Source organism: Podarcis liolepis (assembly GCF_965112155.1).
Source record: "Podarcis liolepis genome assembly, chromosome: 17".
Lineage (NCBI taxonomy): Eukaryota > Metazoa > Chordata > Lepidosauria > Squamata > Lacertidae > Podarcis > Podarcis liolepis.
In genome coordinates, this window is record NC_139571.1 from 17,187,230 (window position 1) to 17,205,404 (window position 18,175).

Here is an 18,175-nt window from a genome sequence, read left to right on the forward strand (position 1 = left end):
GCTTTTAGGTCTGTGTTGCTGCCCACGTAGGGTCGTTGAGTTATAATACTGCAATGAGAGTAGAAGCTTCAATTGGCAGAATACCCTATAGATTCTAGACCAGGGAATGGGAATCTTTTCTTTTTCCCTGCAGAGGTTTGTTCTGGTGAGGGGTCGTTCTGGCAGCATCAGCGGCTTGTCTGCCCCGGGTGCAGGCAACCCATGCTATGCCACTGGCATGTAGTCATTGGAGGATAGCTAAAAGGAAATGTGGTCTTCTGTCTAAAAATGGTTCCTTGCCCATGACACAGATTCTCTTGAAGCTTTGTCTCAACATGGGACTCCTTCCTGACCTTTGCTATTAAGCCTGTGCCCTAAGGGAGGCTTAGGAAACAGGCCTTTGGGGACTTTTCCCATCTTTCCTTCTAGTAGTCAGGACCTGGACAAAAAAGGAGGGGGGAAATGATGGACAGTTTGAAATCACATGGGAAAATTGAAGTGTTTTACCAGCCATAGTGAAAATGAAACTAAAGAGGTTGTTTCAGCTCAGCTCCACGCTTCACCCTTTAAGATCAGAAAAGAAGGCGAGGAGTAGATAACATAGGCCTTCTTCTTCCCCTGGCAACCTAAAAAACACACACGCCGAAACATATCTGAGGAACATTTTTTTTCTCTAGCGGTAACAAAATAAACAACCAGCTGGCAAAATGCCAGCGGCAGTCACTGCAGTCAGCAAACTGGCCAGGAAAATCAAAACACAAATCATACCTTTTGGACTGCCAAAGGCACACATATGGGATGCAGTATATGGGGTAATGACCCGAAATGAGAGCAAGACGAGAAGTAGTAAAGCAGGAGACCAAAAACTATTAGGAATTAATACTTTTAGCATAAATAACATTTCCCAAAATCTCAGGTTTTAGAGAGTCAGCGTTTCTGATGCAAATAATTTATCATAGTTGAAATGAACTAAATGCTAGCCTTTGTGTGGGAGGAGAGGTAGATTTGAGCTTCAAATAAATGTCCCTGGGATGAAACACACTCCAAATTACATCAATGTAATTCTAGAGCACTCATAAAAGTCAATAAAGCTGCACTGAATTTACTCCCAATGTTACTGAGAATGTCTCCCTGCCCGCTTAATGTCTGTCATTTCATAGAGTTAAGTAGTAAAGACCTGCAGCCCAAGATTTAGTTGGATGGTTTGAACCAAGATGAAAAACCAGACCTTAACATGCAGTGCTGCACCACCAGAAGTTCTCCAACCCCTCTGGGTCTTTGTTCTTCCTGATACGAGCTTTGGACCCCAGACAAATTCATCAACAAGATGTCATAAAATTACTACTGTGCTTGCACTTCCATGCAACAATGAAAATGGCAAAAATTTAATAACCAGAAGTAACACAGGATGCAAATGTAATGGAAAAGAGATCTGCAACAGCAGAGGGTGAATAAGAGTAGAAGCCCAAGCCAGGAGAACCAGCAGAACTCTCGCAGTCTATGCTAACTAGGCTGGTGCTGCAACTTCATTGCAAGTCAGAAAAATGATCACAAGCCAAGCCCTAGTTTTTAAGAAGGTGGAGGACAGCAGAGAAAGTCTCCAGAAATCTGGCTGTGACCATGTCTCCATTCCCCATAATAAATGAGTGGATATTGGGACCCATAAACTCTCCTGTGATATACACAACATGCACAGGCTGCATATTAAACCATCCATGTGTATGGCACTTCGCAGAGTGAACAAGGAGCTTGCCATCTCAACATCTGAAGAGGAGATGGGGACAAACACTGGCAGAGTGCGCAATTATTTCAGTTACTTATACACAGCTATAGGGCACAGCGGTACAGGAAATAAGAGGTGTGTAACAGTAACCCTGGGACACGGGTGGCGCTGTGGGTTAAACCACAGAGCCTAGGACTTGCTGATCAGAAGGTCGGTGGTTCGAATCCCTGTGATGGGGTGAGATCCTGTTGCTGGGTCCCTGCTCCTGCCAAACTAGCAGTTCGAAAGCACGTCAAAGTGCAAGTAGATAAATAGGTACCGCTCTGGCGGGAAGGTAAACGGCGTTTCCGTGTGCTGCTCTGGTTCGCCAGAAGCGGCTTAGTTATGCTGGCCACATGACCCGGAAGCTGTACGCTGGCTCCCTCGGCCAATAAAGCAAGATGAGCGCCGCAACCCCAGAGTCGGTCACAATTGGACCTAATGGTCGGGGGTCCCTTTACCTTTACTAACAGTGACCCTTGTTTTTTACAAGCTGGGTTGTTTGCCAAACTGCTAGTTTGGTCTTAGGACTGCAGCATAATTTTGAAACATTTGAAACATTTTTCTACAGGGAGCAACATTCTTTTTCTAGAGTGAGATGTGTGCATGCATTGGTTCTGCTGCGGACCCTTGAAGCTGCTACCAATCAGAGCAGATAGTATTTCACAGGAAGGACAAATTATCTGACTTCCCATAAATCAGCTCCTTATATCCCAAGCATAGCTGGATGCATTTTGCAGGCGGCCACATAAATGAGCTTACAATGTACAGTATATCTGTTAAAAGTCAACCCTGCAATTTGAAAACACAGAGACATTCCTCCCAGTCTTTACCATGCTAACCTCCCCTATCCCATAATATCCTGGAGGCAACGGTAGCTGTTTATATGGGGGAAACCATTTGGAAGATATTTAATGCATTATTCATAATTAACATGGTGTAGCGGTCGGAAATTAGGAAAACCACAACCAAGTTACCAGCCATCTCTGAAGGAATGATTAGCGAAACCTACAGACTAAACTGTCTCTGTAAATTGTCTGAAGTTTGTGACTTCGTGTGGTTTGGATTCAAAACAAGTATTGGAACTTGATGGTTCAACAAGCTTATCGTCCACAAATAAGTAACAAATTTTCTCTGGGTTTGCTGATGTCATCAGCATTGTATATATTTGGCTTGCGTTTCTGCCTCGTGAAACTACTGTGAAGGTAGGTCAGCAGGTCAGTTTTACAGATGGGAAATACTGCATGTCAGATGATGACTTGCTTACAGTTGGATACTGATGCGTACAAATATGAATCCAGGCAAAAGCCCAACATTCTATCCACTGTATTTCAATAGAACCTGGATGCCAAAGTTCTGGGAGTTCCACGATAGTCAGGAAAAGCCATAGGCTCAGTGAGAGGCATATGCTTTGCATGTAAAAGATCTGAGGTTCAATCCCTAGCAAGAATCCTGATAGGCTGCTGGCAGTCAGTGTTGACAGTACTGACCTAGATGGACCACAATGGTCTAACTTCAGCCTAAGGCAGCACCCTGTGTCCTTTGTCTCCAAAGAACACTAAAGCCATGGCTTTCCTCTATTTCTGCAACAACAATTCTCTCCTTTTTTAAAGATTGTATTTATATTTTGGGGCGTTTATGTGATTTAATAACAAAATAGCTTATTATTCACTCTTTTTACTGTGAACCGTGTTGTGAGTGTTTGTTGAATGGAAAGTAGGATATAAATTGAAACCACAGCAGAATGGGTGACAAAGAAAGACATTTGAAAAATAAAGTACAAAGCCATTAGAAAAGTTGTTGGCAAGTATTTTAACAGGAGTATTTGTATTGTACTTAAAGAGTACTTGTTACTCCTGATGCCTGCCAATATTTGCATATTGTTCTGGTTACGTTTGCACCGCTTGGAAATGGCTTCTCCAATGATTGGGGTTCATTTTTGACCCCTTTCCTAATGACACATAACTTTCCTCTTTTGCAGTTGCCACACACTAAGTGGATGCTTTCATTAAGATATAGTCATACCTCGGAAGTCAAACAGAATCCATTCCAGAAGTCTGTTTGCCTTCCGAAATGTTTGACTTCCAAAGCATGGCTTCTGATTGGCTGCTCCTGCAGCCAATTGTAAAGCCACGGAAACCCCGCCGGACGTTCAGCATCCAAAAGAATGTTCGAAAACCAGAACAATCACTTCCGGTTTTTGACCATTTGGGAGCCAAAACGTTCAAGGCGTTCAGGAGCCGAGGTATGACTGCATTCACTATGCAGTCCAAGATCCATGGTCAAGCATCAGCAATTCATTCATACCCCATTAGTGTAGATTTGAAGTTATGCTTTCTTTTTTGCCCAATGGGCATCACTCTACATTAAATTACAATGAACCACATTTAGTATTTTAATGCCCCCGTCATCCAGTTTGGAGAGATCCTTTGTAATCTTTTTTGGTATGACAAACCTGGATAATTTGGTGCTATGAATGAACCTGGCCACTTCATTGTTCACCCGAACTGCATATCACTTAGGAACAAATTTAAAACACCATTCTCAGCACAGATTCTTGTGGGACACAGCTCCTTATATCCAGCCACAGTAAGAACGGTCTATTTGCTCCTACTCTACGCTTCCTGTTCCTTAGATGGTTTATGATACATAGCAAGATGTGTCGTTTTATCCTATGACTGCTAAATTTGCTTTGGAATCTTCGGTGATGAAGTTTATTCCAAGCTCATGGAAAATCCACGTACACAATGGCTATTGGATTACCGATATCCACCTGCTTATTAACACTCTGAAAGAACTCCAAAAAGTTAGTGGAACAAGGGTTACTTTTGTAAAATCATGTTCATATAACTCCTGAAAGACTTGTTCTTTCTATAAACTTGATAATTTTATCTTTAACAATTCTTTCCATGACTTTACCTTGAGTTCATCTAAACTAACTAGCCTATAATTTCCTGGATCCCAAACCCCTGGATTCCTTTTTAAAAACAGCTGTTACATTGCTCAACCACAAAGGCTGATCTAGGGAACAAGTTACATATTTTTGTTACGAGATCGTTAATTTCACATTCGAGTTCTTTAAGAACTCTTGGGTGGATACGATATTATCTGCTGATTTAAAAAAAAATCTTCTGATAAAGCCCAGAACTTCATTCTCTTGTCAGCACCATTTGCCTCTTTTCTTCAGACTCCTTTCCTGAATTTTGACTCTTGCTTTGAAGAACAAATGCTCCCGTTCCAAAGATATGGAGGTTGGAATGCAGTAAGACAACAATGGTAGTGAATTCATGGTAATGGTTTCATTCTATCAAGCTATTCAAAGAGCAACAGAAGTTTTTTTCAAGATGGAAAATGGTATACTAAGTACCTATATGATCATCAAGAGTGAGGAAAAAGAGCAAACCAGGAGAATCTGCTGCTGCCCTCCGCAACCCATCATTCCAGAATTACACCAGATGTGGCTGCTATTATGTTTGCATGCCACAGCAAAGTAGGCTTAATCCACATAAAACTAGAGCTATGCATTGAATGCAGGTTTTTCTCCATGTATACAAATGTATTACAGATTTAAAATTCCGATTTCCCCTATAGTTTAAATTAAATATAATTTTAGAAATACACATTAACTGCACAATTGCATAATATGTATACAAGGGGTCTTAAATTCATTCCATGAAAAGGTCAATAAATAGCAAAAACTCAGACAGGACTAAAATTTTGGCTATGTATATTGTGCAATGGCAGCTGTTTTTAGGGAATATGAGTTTTGGCTATATAATCTCCACATGCTTACTGAAATGGGAATGGAAAGGTGAGTATTCCAAAGAAAGCACCGAACAATGATTCCTACTCTTCCAATGACTTTTAGAAAGTGGCTTCTTCACATTGCTCTAACTTGGAGCATGACAACAAGTTGCCCTATCAATGTGGAACAAATTGGTGCATATCAATTCCATGTCACAGAGGGAAGGGAAAAAAGGTGAACAAGCAAAATAAAATATATATATTATATAAAGTGTCGTGATTTGGGTTTTTCGGTGTGTAAAAACATCTGCTGCTCAAGGCAGAAGGATCCTGATCTGAAGCTGGAAACCGTAAAACACAGAGCAATGGAATCATGGCCAACTCCTCCATCCTCGGCCAAACTTCTCAAACAAAATATAGCTTGACAGGAAAGGATGATGACAAAGGGAGTGTGCAAACAGTCACAGAGTGCGCCAAGTGAAACAGAAAACTTTGGCTCAAAGCTGTGGTGAAAACCACTCTGGGATTCCATAGGTCATCTTAGGAAAGGTTGCTGATCCATTATCTCCAGCCCAATTCTCCCATGGCTAATTTAGAACAGAACGAAATGAATGGGGTTCAAAGGGGATGAAAATTTACAGATTTTTCCGCCCTATAAAAGTGTACTTAACTTATGTACTAAACAATGGGTCAAAGGGTGGGGTTGGGGTTCCTGACAAGATATCAGATTGTAAGAAGAGTCCTGCTGTATCAGGCAAGAGGCCCATCGAGTCTAGCACTCTGGTCTCACAGTGACTTCCACAGGAAGGTGACAAGTAGAACTTGAACACTCTCCACACCTGTGTTTCCCTGAAACTGGTATTCAGAGGCATATTGCCTCCCTCAGTGGAGGTAGAACAGAGCCACTGCAGCTAACAGCCATGGGTAAACTTCTACAGGTGCACATCCAGGCATGCTTCCTTACAGTTACAAATAGCTTTCCATACTGTAATATAAAATACAGTTTGTAGACCAGCAGGGCAGAAAGGACACCATCTGACTGCATGAGCAAGATTGCTGGATGAAGTACGCAGACTTCTTACATTTGCACACTGTATATCCAGTGGATGTGCTTACTATGGTATGTAGCTGATACTAGAAGAAAGCAATTAAAATGCTGATATAAAGGTAAAGGGACCCCTGACCATTAGGTTCAGTCGTGACTGACTCTGGGGTTGCGGCGCTCATCTCGCTTTATTGGCCGAGGGAGCTGGTGTACAGCTTCCGGGTCATGTGGCCAGCATGACTAAGCCGCTTCTGGCGAACCAGAGCTGTGCATGGAGCAGTACCTATTTATCTACTTGCACTTTGACATGCTTTCGAACTGCTAGGTTGGTAGAAGTAGGGACTGAGCAACGGGAGCTCACGCGGTCGTGGGGATTCGAACTGCCGGACTTCTGATCGACGAGTCCTAGGCTCTGTGGTTTAACCCACAGCGCCACCCGCGTCCCTTAAAATGCTGTTATAAGCATTTTTAAAAACGAAATGAAACATGAAACGTAAGGCCATGGAACCAGAACTGGTTCCTGAGGGTATCTACAATATGTTTGGTTACTTACTGGGACCAGCAGATCCCTCCCACCATCCCTGACTATTGGCCATGCCACACACCTGAGATCAACAACATTTGGAATGCCATAGGTTCCCTGTCCCTGTTCTATGTTAAAGAGGACTCTGGAGGGTTCCTTGCCCAAGCTGCTCCCAAATTTTGGAGCTGGTCCTGCCTGAGCCATATGTGGCTCTACAGTGGTTTTGGAGAACGATTATTCTCTTAACCTGTGATAGAGTTACAATATGGGGGAAGCTCAGTGATGTAAGACCTCTGAGATAGTGTGTGTGTGTGTCCTGTGGGATATGTAGACAGAGCTGTCAAGTCCATCGTTTCCTGTTTCCTAGAATGGGCACACAGGGGAATGGGTCTCCAAAAGGGAGGACCTGTGGGAGCCACTTCCCCTTGGATGCAGCCAGGTCGAGGTGGGCGGGACCCAAATTAAAGGCTCGACACATCACCATTTCTCTCTCTCGCCTCCTGCTCTTTGCCTGTTAATCTGCTTCCTGAGATGCCTCATGCATAACAAAGTCTGAGACTTAGCTCAGGCATCTCTTCATTTTAATCTACAAATGTACCCTATAACTGCAACTTAAGCCTGCCTTCAGACTGCTACTGAATGTGAACTGTGAGTAAACTCTACTCTTATTTTAAGAAGACTATGTTGTATGATTATTCTATTAAAGAGGGAATATAAGGGGGGGGGGTGATACCAGGAAGATCTAGGCTGCACTGAGGGCATTCTGGATTGCTTCATCTAAATGGTGAAACCAGCTTCTCAATAGCTTCCACTAGCGCTGCAAAGGGGGTGTACTCTGCTATACGCATAAACGTGAGTAAGGAAGGATAACATCAAATCAATATATACTCTGCTACATTCATACAGATCCCCACATGTCTTATATTGAGATGGGGGATAAAACCAAACAACAATGCACCTATTACAACAACACGTATAAGGGTTAGAGAGATAAACAACTGTAATAGCCAAAGAATTTTTAAAAATACTGGAAAGATCAAATTGGGAGAAAATTCAGACACCAACAGTAAAATAACAAAAACAAATCCACACTGTAGTCCATCAAGTCCATCACTTCTTGCCATGGCCTGACTCACTCATCGCATTTCTCACACCTTCCTGGCGTTCACCTACAACAATGAATCTACTCATGAACATCAGGGTTCTAGTTTGCTTTGAAATAAAATGTCAACATTCAAGAGGTTTAATCTTGATCAGGAATGTTTTGGGACTACAGTTCCCATCATCCCTGACCATTGGTCCTGTTAGCTAGGGATGATGGGAGTTGTAGGCCAAAAACATCTGGAGGGCCAAGTTTGGGGGTTGCTGATCTAGATTAATCACTGTGCAATAGAAATGGTGTGCCTTCAAGTTAGTAATATGGATCCCCACTACTTAGGAGGAGGACCATCCCCCCCCCCCAAAATAACCAATTAAGCAAAGGACAAGGAGGAATCTGTCTTTGTGAAATATTTGGTCACATAACTGATAAAGCAGGGCATGGCCTGACAACATTTCCAAAAAAATGTACTCAAAAAAGAGGAAGGAAAGAATGAAATAGCTGCAGACATGGTAGAAGGGAAGTCCTTCCTTTTACCTTAAAAACAAAACAAAACAAAACAAAACAAAACAAAACAAAACAAAACAAAACAAAACAAAACACATACACATCTTATTTCTTTAAAAGTAAAAAGACTTCACTTTAAAAAAAAGCAATGGTCATGTAAATGGTAGACTGCACACCTGCCTTCTACACCTACATGAAACCCTAGCTGAGGCTGCCATGGGGCTTTCAGGGAGCACAGGCACTTAGGAAGGTTGTGGAGCACAGACCACAAGAGAGATAATTTGCAGAATATGATACGATACAATACAATAATCTTTATTGTCATTGTCCCATACAGAACAACGAAAATGAAAAAATCTACACCAGACATTCAAAAACCAACAAGTCTGCTATCCCAGCCTGGTTAACCCCCTAAAAACTCTGATACCCCATAATTAAATACAATATACTCCCACAGAGACTCCTTACACTGTGTTTAAAACCAAAATCGTATTTGGATAGAAACTGTTTCTCAGGCGGCTAGTCCTAGTTTTTATAACCATGTACATTCGTCCAGGAGGCGGAAGCTGAAAGAGATTATTTCCGGGGTGCGTGCTATCCTGCACTATCTCTGCAGCTTTCTTATGACACCTGGAAGCGTAGATTTGATCCAAGGTGGGAAGAGTGCACCCAGTTATTCTCTCTGCAGTTTTTACAGCATTGTTTTTTCCCTGACCGTGCAGCTCCCAAACCACACACACAGACCATAATTTAATACACTTTCAACAGTACAATGGTAAAATGCCATCAACAGGTCCTTTGAGAGATGATTTTTCTGGAGGATTCTCAGAAAATATAACCTCTGCTGTGCTCGCTTCATCAGGTCTTTGCTGTTTTCTCCCCAGGTTAGGTCATCTCTCAACTCAATTCCCAGAAATCGGAACACCGAGACCTGTTCCACACACAGAACAGGGCACTCAACAACACCTCTAGGCCACATGTAAGGTAACTGCAACAAGGACCACACACCCCAACCACAAGGATTCCTCCAAAACTTTCTCTCCCCTTTGATAATTTTTCATATATAATTTATTTTCTCATTAATTGAGGATGGATGATGTGGATAAATTTTAGACACAGGCAAGATCTCCACCCTGATGAACAATTCATACAGGATTTCCTAGAGGAAAGGGTGATGATAACAGATGTTGGCCCATAAACTTGGCTTCAGTGATTCAATATTCGTGAGACCACACATGGTCAGCTACGTCTTGTGTTTTTTAATGTTTGTGCACACACAAAGTATCCCATGCTTTGCCCTTTGCTGGAAAGAATGACAACAATAATGGACAGGATCTCTGGGTAAATATTTAGCTTCTTGGTTAACCTATTATCACCTTAGATTGTTTCCAGAGTCCTGGGAGTTCCTCCCTTCCTGTACCCTCCCTTTCCATATTACGCATTTTCAAAGATTATTATAGAAGATTATCGTGAGAAAAACGCACCATTTCTCCCCAGAAGATGTCCAGAAGTAATGCAGTGAGGATGATGGTGGCATTTATTAACAATTGGCAGAGGAGGTACACAATCCAATGGCAACAGTTTCAGGGCGGAAGGACACTTGATCCAAAGAGTAATGTGGAGAATTTCAGCCTCAATCTTGAGGGAAGGAGCTTCACTTGCTAACTTTGGACCAGACTGAACTGACTAGTCCTGCCAGCAGATGCCCTGAGGGTGGGCAGGGGGTATGAGTTTTGCTTCACAGTTGGCGGCTGCAATGCTTCTAAATACTAGTTGATAAACCCATAGTTGAGAGTCCCATGGACTGCAAGAAGATCAAACCTCTCCATTCCGAAGGAAATCAGCCCTGAGTGCTCACTGGAAGGACAGATCCTGAAGCTGAGACTCCAATACTTTGGCCACCTCATGAGAAGAGAAGACTCCCTGGAAAAGACCCTGGTGCTGGGAAAGATGGAGGGCACAAGGAGAAGGGGATGGCAGAGGACGAGATGGTTGGACAGTGTTCTCAAAGCTATGAACATGAGTTTGACCAAGCTGCGGGAGGCAGTGGAAGACAGTGGAAGACAGGAGTGCCTGGCATGCTCTCGTCCATGGGGTCACAAAGAGTTGGACATGACTGAACGACTAAACAACAACAAAACCCATAGGAGGGGAGAGCGCTCTTGGGCTCATGATTTCTCACAGGTATCTGGTTGGCCACTGTGACAACAGGATGCTGGACTAGATGAGCCATTGGCCTGATCCAGTAGACTCTACTTATATTCTTATGTTCTTACCACCTGGTTGCCTCACCTAAACCCTCAGCTTAACCCTTTCCTTCTAACTTTCCTTTTTCAGAACCTACCACAAGTCCTGCTGTCCCTATTGAACTCAACGTTAAGCACAGCTGGCTTGGAACTACTAATGTCTTCCATGCTACTTGATGAACGAAGTTTGCAGTGCACTGTATGGAGATCATATTAAGTAGGATCTTTGCATTTACACAGTGAAAATGCATGACAGCTAAACATACCTGACCCGAACAGCTAAAGGAATGGGACTAATCAGGAGATCTGGCAGGCGACTCTTGGAAAATAAATTAATTGCATTTATTCAGCTGCTTAGCTGAACAAAGATATTTAGAAGCAGGGCATGTATTCTTTGCATGGCTTCAAAGCTGACACAATGGGACTGCATTCTCCTTTTACTTCGGGTTCTGGAAGCCATCACACAGAGAACGAAAAGGCGTAATACACCATGAACATTCCTCAGTGGAGGAGAAATATTTAGTTTTGGTTTGTGGGTTGGTCTGTTCTATAGTGCTCAACTAGCGCACCAGTTCTTAATTTATCAAACTAACAATCAAAAATCTAGTGTCATTCTTCATTTTATCTGTTATAGAATTATGTACGGCATACACAACTCTGCAACATGACAGACATCACAAAACTGTGAACCACCAACACAAATCACAGATAGTTCATTTTCATCTTCTTAGATTTAAAACTGTCATGCTTTGGGGTTTGTTTCTAAATCCCCAAAGTTTGGGTGGGTTTCTTTCCTTTTCGCTTTGAAACTGCTTGTCCAGCATCACAGGGAAAAATAATAATCATAATCATTTAGCACTCTTTTATATTCATAATTGTATGCAGACCAGAAAAAGGAAAAATGAGTTGCACATTTAGTGCTAATTCAAGGTCAAATTTTACTATTTAGAATATATTGTTACTGGCGAACAGAGTAAGCACATAATAACCCTTTCTCAATCTGCGAATAGGCAAAAGTTCACATTTGGTTTCATAAATCAAACCGAACTCTCTTGATATGGAAGCAAAAAACAACACACTTTTAAAGACAATTACGACTATGGAGTATGTCCCTTTTGCATATGTGCCATAGACAGCTTTTACGCACACCACCCAAAATACTTGTTTTCATAGAACACTGGTGTCCAAACTTTTTTCAAAGAGGGCCAAATTTGATGAAGTGAAGAGCCACGAGGGCCGACCAAAGGGCTGACCAAATTTGTTGACCTTTTTTTTAGGGTTGAGGTTTATTAGGATTTTACCCCAGGAAATGAACTGCCAAAGGGATCAGATTAAACCGAGCGGTGGGCTGGATTAGGCCCCCAAAACGAACTTTAGACATGCCTGTCATAGAAGATACCTTACTAAGCATAACTAGGCAAATAGACAAATTATAGTTTGTTCACCTTCATCTTTGACTACCTTCTCTGAGAATCCCCAGATACTATCATGAACTGTAGCCTGTACTGATGAAGCAATGAGGCAAACCATGGTTTGGTGGTTCAGATTTAATGCCAACTACGGTTTGCCACTCAGTTTCAAACCATAGTTTCAGATCCTGGTTTGGCATGCACTTGCAATAAACATGGCTTGTCAGATGGGAGTCTGTTCAGGTTATCACTCATGACAAATCTTTTTTTATTTTTCCAGGCCCTAGAAAAATTGTTGAAGAACAGTACAGAAATCTGACAAGTTACCTACCTATCAAACAAATAACTTAGCATTGTTTTGCATTAGGTAAAGGTAAAGGGACCCCTGACCATTAGGTCCAGTTGTGACCGACTCTGGGGTTGCGACGCTCATCTCGCTTTATTGGCCAAGGGAGCCGGCGTACAGCTTCTGGGTCATGTGGCCAGCATGACTAAGCCGCTTCTGGCAAACCAGAGCAGCGCACGGAAACGCCGTTTACCTGCTGGAGCTGGAGCAGTACCTATTTATCTACTTGCACTTTGATATGCTTTCAAACTGCTAGGTTGGCAGGAGCAGGGACCAAGCAACGGGAGCTCACCCCTTCGTGTGGATTCGAACTGCTGACCTTCTGATCAGCAAGTCCTAGGCTCTGTGGTTTAACCTAGAGTGCCACCCATGTCCCATAGTAATGTTTTGCATTACTGCTGAACAAATTCATACTGTCCCATGTTCAATATATGTTGAAAATTACAGTGAACGCAAGCATTGCCTTCAAGGAAGAAGCAGAGCAGAGAGTGGCAGTAGCTTTGGTGCATCTAAGGACTAAAAACCACACGAACTGGCCATATGAAGAGTAGAGGTAACCCTCATCCTAATCCTTGATTTAAGTGCCTTATTATTTCCACCATTCTCGCTAACAGCAGAAAGAAGCCATACACTCGCTGTGGGTATATCAACCCTTCCCTGCAAATCCTATTTCCTGCAGCCTCTTCCAGGGTCAGAATGGTAGCAGAACCACAACGCTGCAAAGCAACTCGCATCACATCCAGATCATTGGCCATGATGGCTAGAGCTAAAGGGAGCTGGAATTGTCCATTCTTGGGATAATGAATCTTAACCTAACCTGTTGCTTACCGGGAGGGAGAGGGGTGAAGCAGCAGCAAGGTCAGTGCTTTGCAAGTGGTGGACCTAATCCTGTATGCCCACACAGTCTAAGCCTTGTCACCGCCACATCCCAGTGAGCGGTAGTGATGCAGCTACTAGGACACTATTGTGACTCCATCTCATTGGGGGAGCTGCTCCTGGTCTTAAAAATGAACCATAATCACTGTAGTCCAGTTGCTTCACTACCTTTACGTACCTGCTGTTATCCCCCTTGTATACAATGCCCAGAGAAAATTTTCTATCATCTATTAACTGGTCCTCCGGCTGATCCCCCAGAAAGTGACAGTCAAACTCTTAGCTAATAAACATCTGCAAATTACACATCTGGTAGTCAAATTTGCTCTGGCAGCTAAGAAACTCCGTTCCAGCTATGTTAATGCTTTCTAATTTTAATTTTTTTATGCTGTCAATTTTTTATGCTGTAAACTTTTATAGGTTATGTTGTGTGATTTCAGAGGAAAGCCTTGCCTTTGTCCTCTGCTCTTCATTGTAAAGGAGATTGTAGAGGGGATGCTGGTGGCACTGTGGTCTAAACCACTGAGCTTCTTGGGCTTGCCGATCGGAAGGTCGACGGTTCAAATCCCCGCAACAGGGTGAGTTCCTGTTGGTCTGTCCCAGCTTCTGCCAACCTAGCAATTCAAAAGCATACCAGTACAAGTAGATAAATAGGTACCACTGTGGTGGGAAGTTAAATGACATTTCTGTGTGCTCTGGTTTCTGTCACAGTGTCCTGTTGCATCAGAAGCAGTTTAGTCCTGCTGGCCACATGACCCAGAAAAGCTGTCTGTGGACAAACGCTGGCTCCCTCGGCCTGAAAAGCGAGATGAGCGCCGGAACCCCATAGTTGCCTTTGACTGGACTTAACCGCCCAGGGGTCCTTTACCTATTCTTTTACCTTGTAAAGGCCTTTGGCTATACACAATAAATCGACTGACCTTCACAGTGATTGTTCAGCTGCTTAGTTGTCTTGAGAGGAGGTGTAGAGATTTACTGTGCTCTGGTAATGATGAATGAGTTCCCTGTGGAAAAGCTGGGCTAATTCTAGACCAAGGCAACGGCAAGCCATTGTCCATTTCTACAGGGAGCTAAAACAAACACATTGTTGCCCCACTGATTTCATGGTTCCATCATGAATCTTTCCTCTCCTCATAAACATCCCACTCCTGCCTCAACGTAACAGCAACAGGAGATCCAGCTTCCATCTTTGTGCTGCCTGGACTCAATTATAAAATGAACAGTGCTTCCTTACATCGTCATAGTATCAAACCTAAGAAAGCACTTTTGGACAGTATTTCCTTCCCAACAGGTTTCTATTAAATTCTCATCAGCATGGTACAGAAAACATGTGCCAGGTTTTTTTGCTCTCTTTAAATTACACCTGGGTGCCGTCAACGTGTAAGATAATAAAAGCATCATTGAAATTGATATACGATTATTCCCGCCAAATTCATACTTGTTGACATGTTCAGAATCATGCTCTGTGGTAGCGTCCCTCTTCTCGGTTCATAGAAACCCAAATTCTGTACACATCAGGTCAATTTATGCACATTAATCTCAGGGTCATGGGTTCAAGCCTCATGTTGGGCAAAGGTTTCCTGCGTTGCAGGGGGTTGGACTAAATGATCTTCATGGTTCTTTCCAACTCTGCAATTCTATGATGCTATGATCTTCCTGTTTAGGAAGTACTTTTGGAAATCTAGTAGAGTAATAAACCTGGTTTTAATTTAATGCTGCTTGCTTGGGCTGTTGGTTTAAGATTTTCATGCATGCGGGTACTTTAGGTGTGGGCTTCGGAAGTTATTCTAAAATGGATTTTATTATATTAGTGATATTTGTCATAAGGGGTTTTGAGAGTCCGGTGGGGCTAGTTTAAGACTATAAATTTCAAAATAGTATGGGTCTTCTTGGGCACAAAGACACACATTTATAGTTTGGCCTGCTGCTGATAACACGCAGGTCTTTCTGAGGGCCAAACTAGACGGGATGGTGCCAATCCTAATACTTACATTTCCGTTTGTGAGTGAGTGTATGTGAATTGGTTTGGTTTTTAAATCAGAAAAGAGCCACTATACAGGTAGAACTACCATACACTCCCCGATTGTCATCCTGTCACTCTTACAAAACTACTTTTAGTAAAAATGGGGACCAGGGATGCCAACTATAGGGAGCAAAGGGGGATTCAGCCCCCTCAATATTTGGGGGGCAGGGGGCTGAGCTCGCCCCTCAAAACTGAGGGGGCCATCCTCCCTTGCCGCCAGAGGGCAAGTGCTCGGGAACTGGGCGAGTTCAGGACACGAGCGCCCACCACGTGCCCCAGCCCTCACCACTGCCAGGTGAGCGTTCAGGAGTGGGATGGGGTAAGGATGAATCACATGACACCAGGCCCCCTCAATGTGTGTTGGGGGGCCAAGTCGGCATCCCTGATGGGGACCTTCCATTGGTGCCAGAGTCTTTTGTTCTCCCATCTCTAGGGTTAACAGAAATGGCAGAGGAGGGGGAGAATTTCCATTGGGACAGTGGCATGAAAGAAAGGGTCAACGCCCTGTATCAGAATTGATGGGGACGGGGCAGAGGAAAGAACTTCCTAGTGATTCATTTAGCATCTTGTCTAGTTTGGTCCCAAATCTCCTTGTCAGGGAACTGACATCGGAGCGAGAGGCGAAGGGGAGGCTCCCAGATGATGCTGGCGAAGGACCCAGCAGCAGGGGGAGAAACAGCTCAGTAGAGGGGGAAGCCAATCAGCACAACACCAGGGATAAAGGGGGGCAGATGGGGGAATTGGAGAGAGGGCTCCAGGACTCTTCACTGGACATCAGTGAGGAGAGCCCAGGTCCTCCGCTACCCACGCCTTCCCTACGCAGAAGACTCCCGCGCAGTGAGAGGAGGAGGAGACTGGGTGTCAAACAACTTTTATGTTGGAAGAGGTTCAAGAAACGCCCACTGACAGATTCTGCCAGCGACTGAGGCAGCCACGATGAGAAAGGGCTGTGCAGTCAGAAAGGTTTAACAAGGCAAATTAGCCGAGAAAGGCACCAGTTTACGCACGAGTAACTCATACCCATTACACTCCTGAATAACCTAAAGGAAATATTCTGTAAAAGCAAAAGCTCAGTATGTTATTATACATGTGCGCGTGTGCATGTGTCTATATATAGACACAAATATGGATATCTTTTTGGGGTTTTTTTATAGATCCCATATGACTAAATGATTTAGGGTGTGAAAACTGGAGGTTTATCTCAGGTTCAGTGCATGGGAGTGAAGAGGATTACCACTCTGAATGAGAGAGTCTATGAGTGGTTTCATTTTTCATTAGCTGGCAATGGACCGTTTGGCATTAGACTCAGGTAAGAACTATGTAGGGATTGTTCGCTGCGCTGCACGCTCTCTCTTTTTTTTACTGCAGGCATATTTTAAGGACTGTGCGTTGGGCCATCAACCCCACTGGAAAGTTGCCTGAAGAAGACGCGACCTTTCGTCTTCCAAGTTTGAAATGCAAGCACGATTCCGAGACACCCGCTGCTCTGTATGCTGTAGACCGAAGATACTCAAGAGACATTTAACTCCTTACTTGCTGCTCAGGCAGCGCCTGAGGGAGTAGGAAGCGCCTCCCCCACAAGTACGGGAACATTCGCTCCACGAGCCCCAGGCATCCCACAGCGTATCTCGGTCTTCCTCCGATCGAGCAGTTCGAGAACTCTACAAGAGAAAGAAAGAACGAAGTCAAGAAAAGGAGACATTGGTGACAGTCAAAAGGTTTAAGATGCAGCCATTTTACTTCCTCAGGACTGTTCGCACAAGGCATCTTCACATCCAGATTCTATACCAATGAATCAGGTTCCTTGAACGAAACGGCATTTTTGCAAAACAATAATTCGCACTAATGTGTAAATCCATCTGCTCCATCTGGCACACTGGCTGAGACCCTTCCTGCCCATGCACTGTCTCACCAGAGTGGTACATGCTCTGGTTATCTCCTGCTTGGACTACTGCAATGCGCTCTACGTAGGGCTACCTTTCAAGGTGACTTGGAATTGACAACCAAGAATGCAGCTGTCAGACTGGTGACTGGGAGCAGCCACCGGGACCATATAACACTGGTTCTGAAAAACTTACATGGGCTCCCAGGACAATTTCCAAGCACAATTTAAAGTGTTGGTGCTGACCTTTAAAGCCCTGAATGGCTTTGGCCCAGTATACCTGAAGGAGCATCTCCACCCCCATTGTTAAGCCCGGATCCTGAGGTCCAACACCGAGGGCCTTCTGGCGGTTCCCCCACTGAAAGAAGTGAAGCTACAGGAAACTAGGCAGAGGGCATTCTCGGGAGTGACGCCCAGCCTGTGGAATACCCTCTCTTCAGATTTCAAGGAGATAAAGAACTACACAAATTTTAGGAGACATCTGAAGGTAGCCCTGTATTGGAAAGTTTTGAATGTTTGACATTAACCCAGCCAGATGGGTGGGATAATAATAATCACCACCACCACCATCATCATCACTGGAAACACTTCATTCCAATTGCTTTAATTGGGGGGAAAGTCTGGAGAAAGTTTTGGTTGCTAAAAGGTGAAAGAAATTGATTCTGCGCATGCTCCAAGGCCCTGTCTTTTATTGATCCATTTCAGAGATGATCAGCGGCATTCAAAATAAGTCTATT

General features: G+C 43.5%; 1 protein-coding gene across 3 annotated transcripts in view; it reads right to left on the minus strand.

The window, feature by feature from the left end:
• ADAMTSL1 (ADAMTS like 1) overlaps positions 1-18,175 on the minus strand; it is a 494,294-nt gene that overhangs the window by 214,933 nt on the left and 261,186 nt on the right. For all 3 annotated transcript variants that reach the window (XM_083482208.1, XM_083482210.1, XM_083482209.1), the window contains one exon: positions 17,090-17,217. In XM_083482208.1, the coding sequence (XP_083338334.1) occupies positions 17,090-17,217 (128 nt within the window). The remainder of the gene's footprint in view (positions 1-17,089; positions 17,218-18,175) is intronic.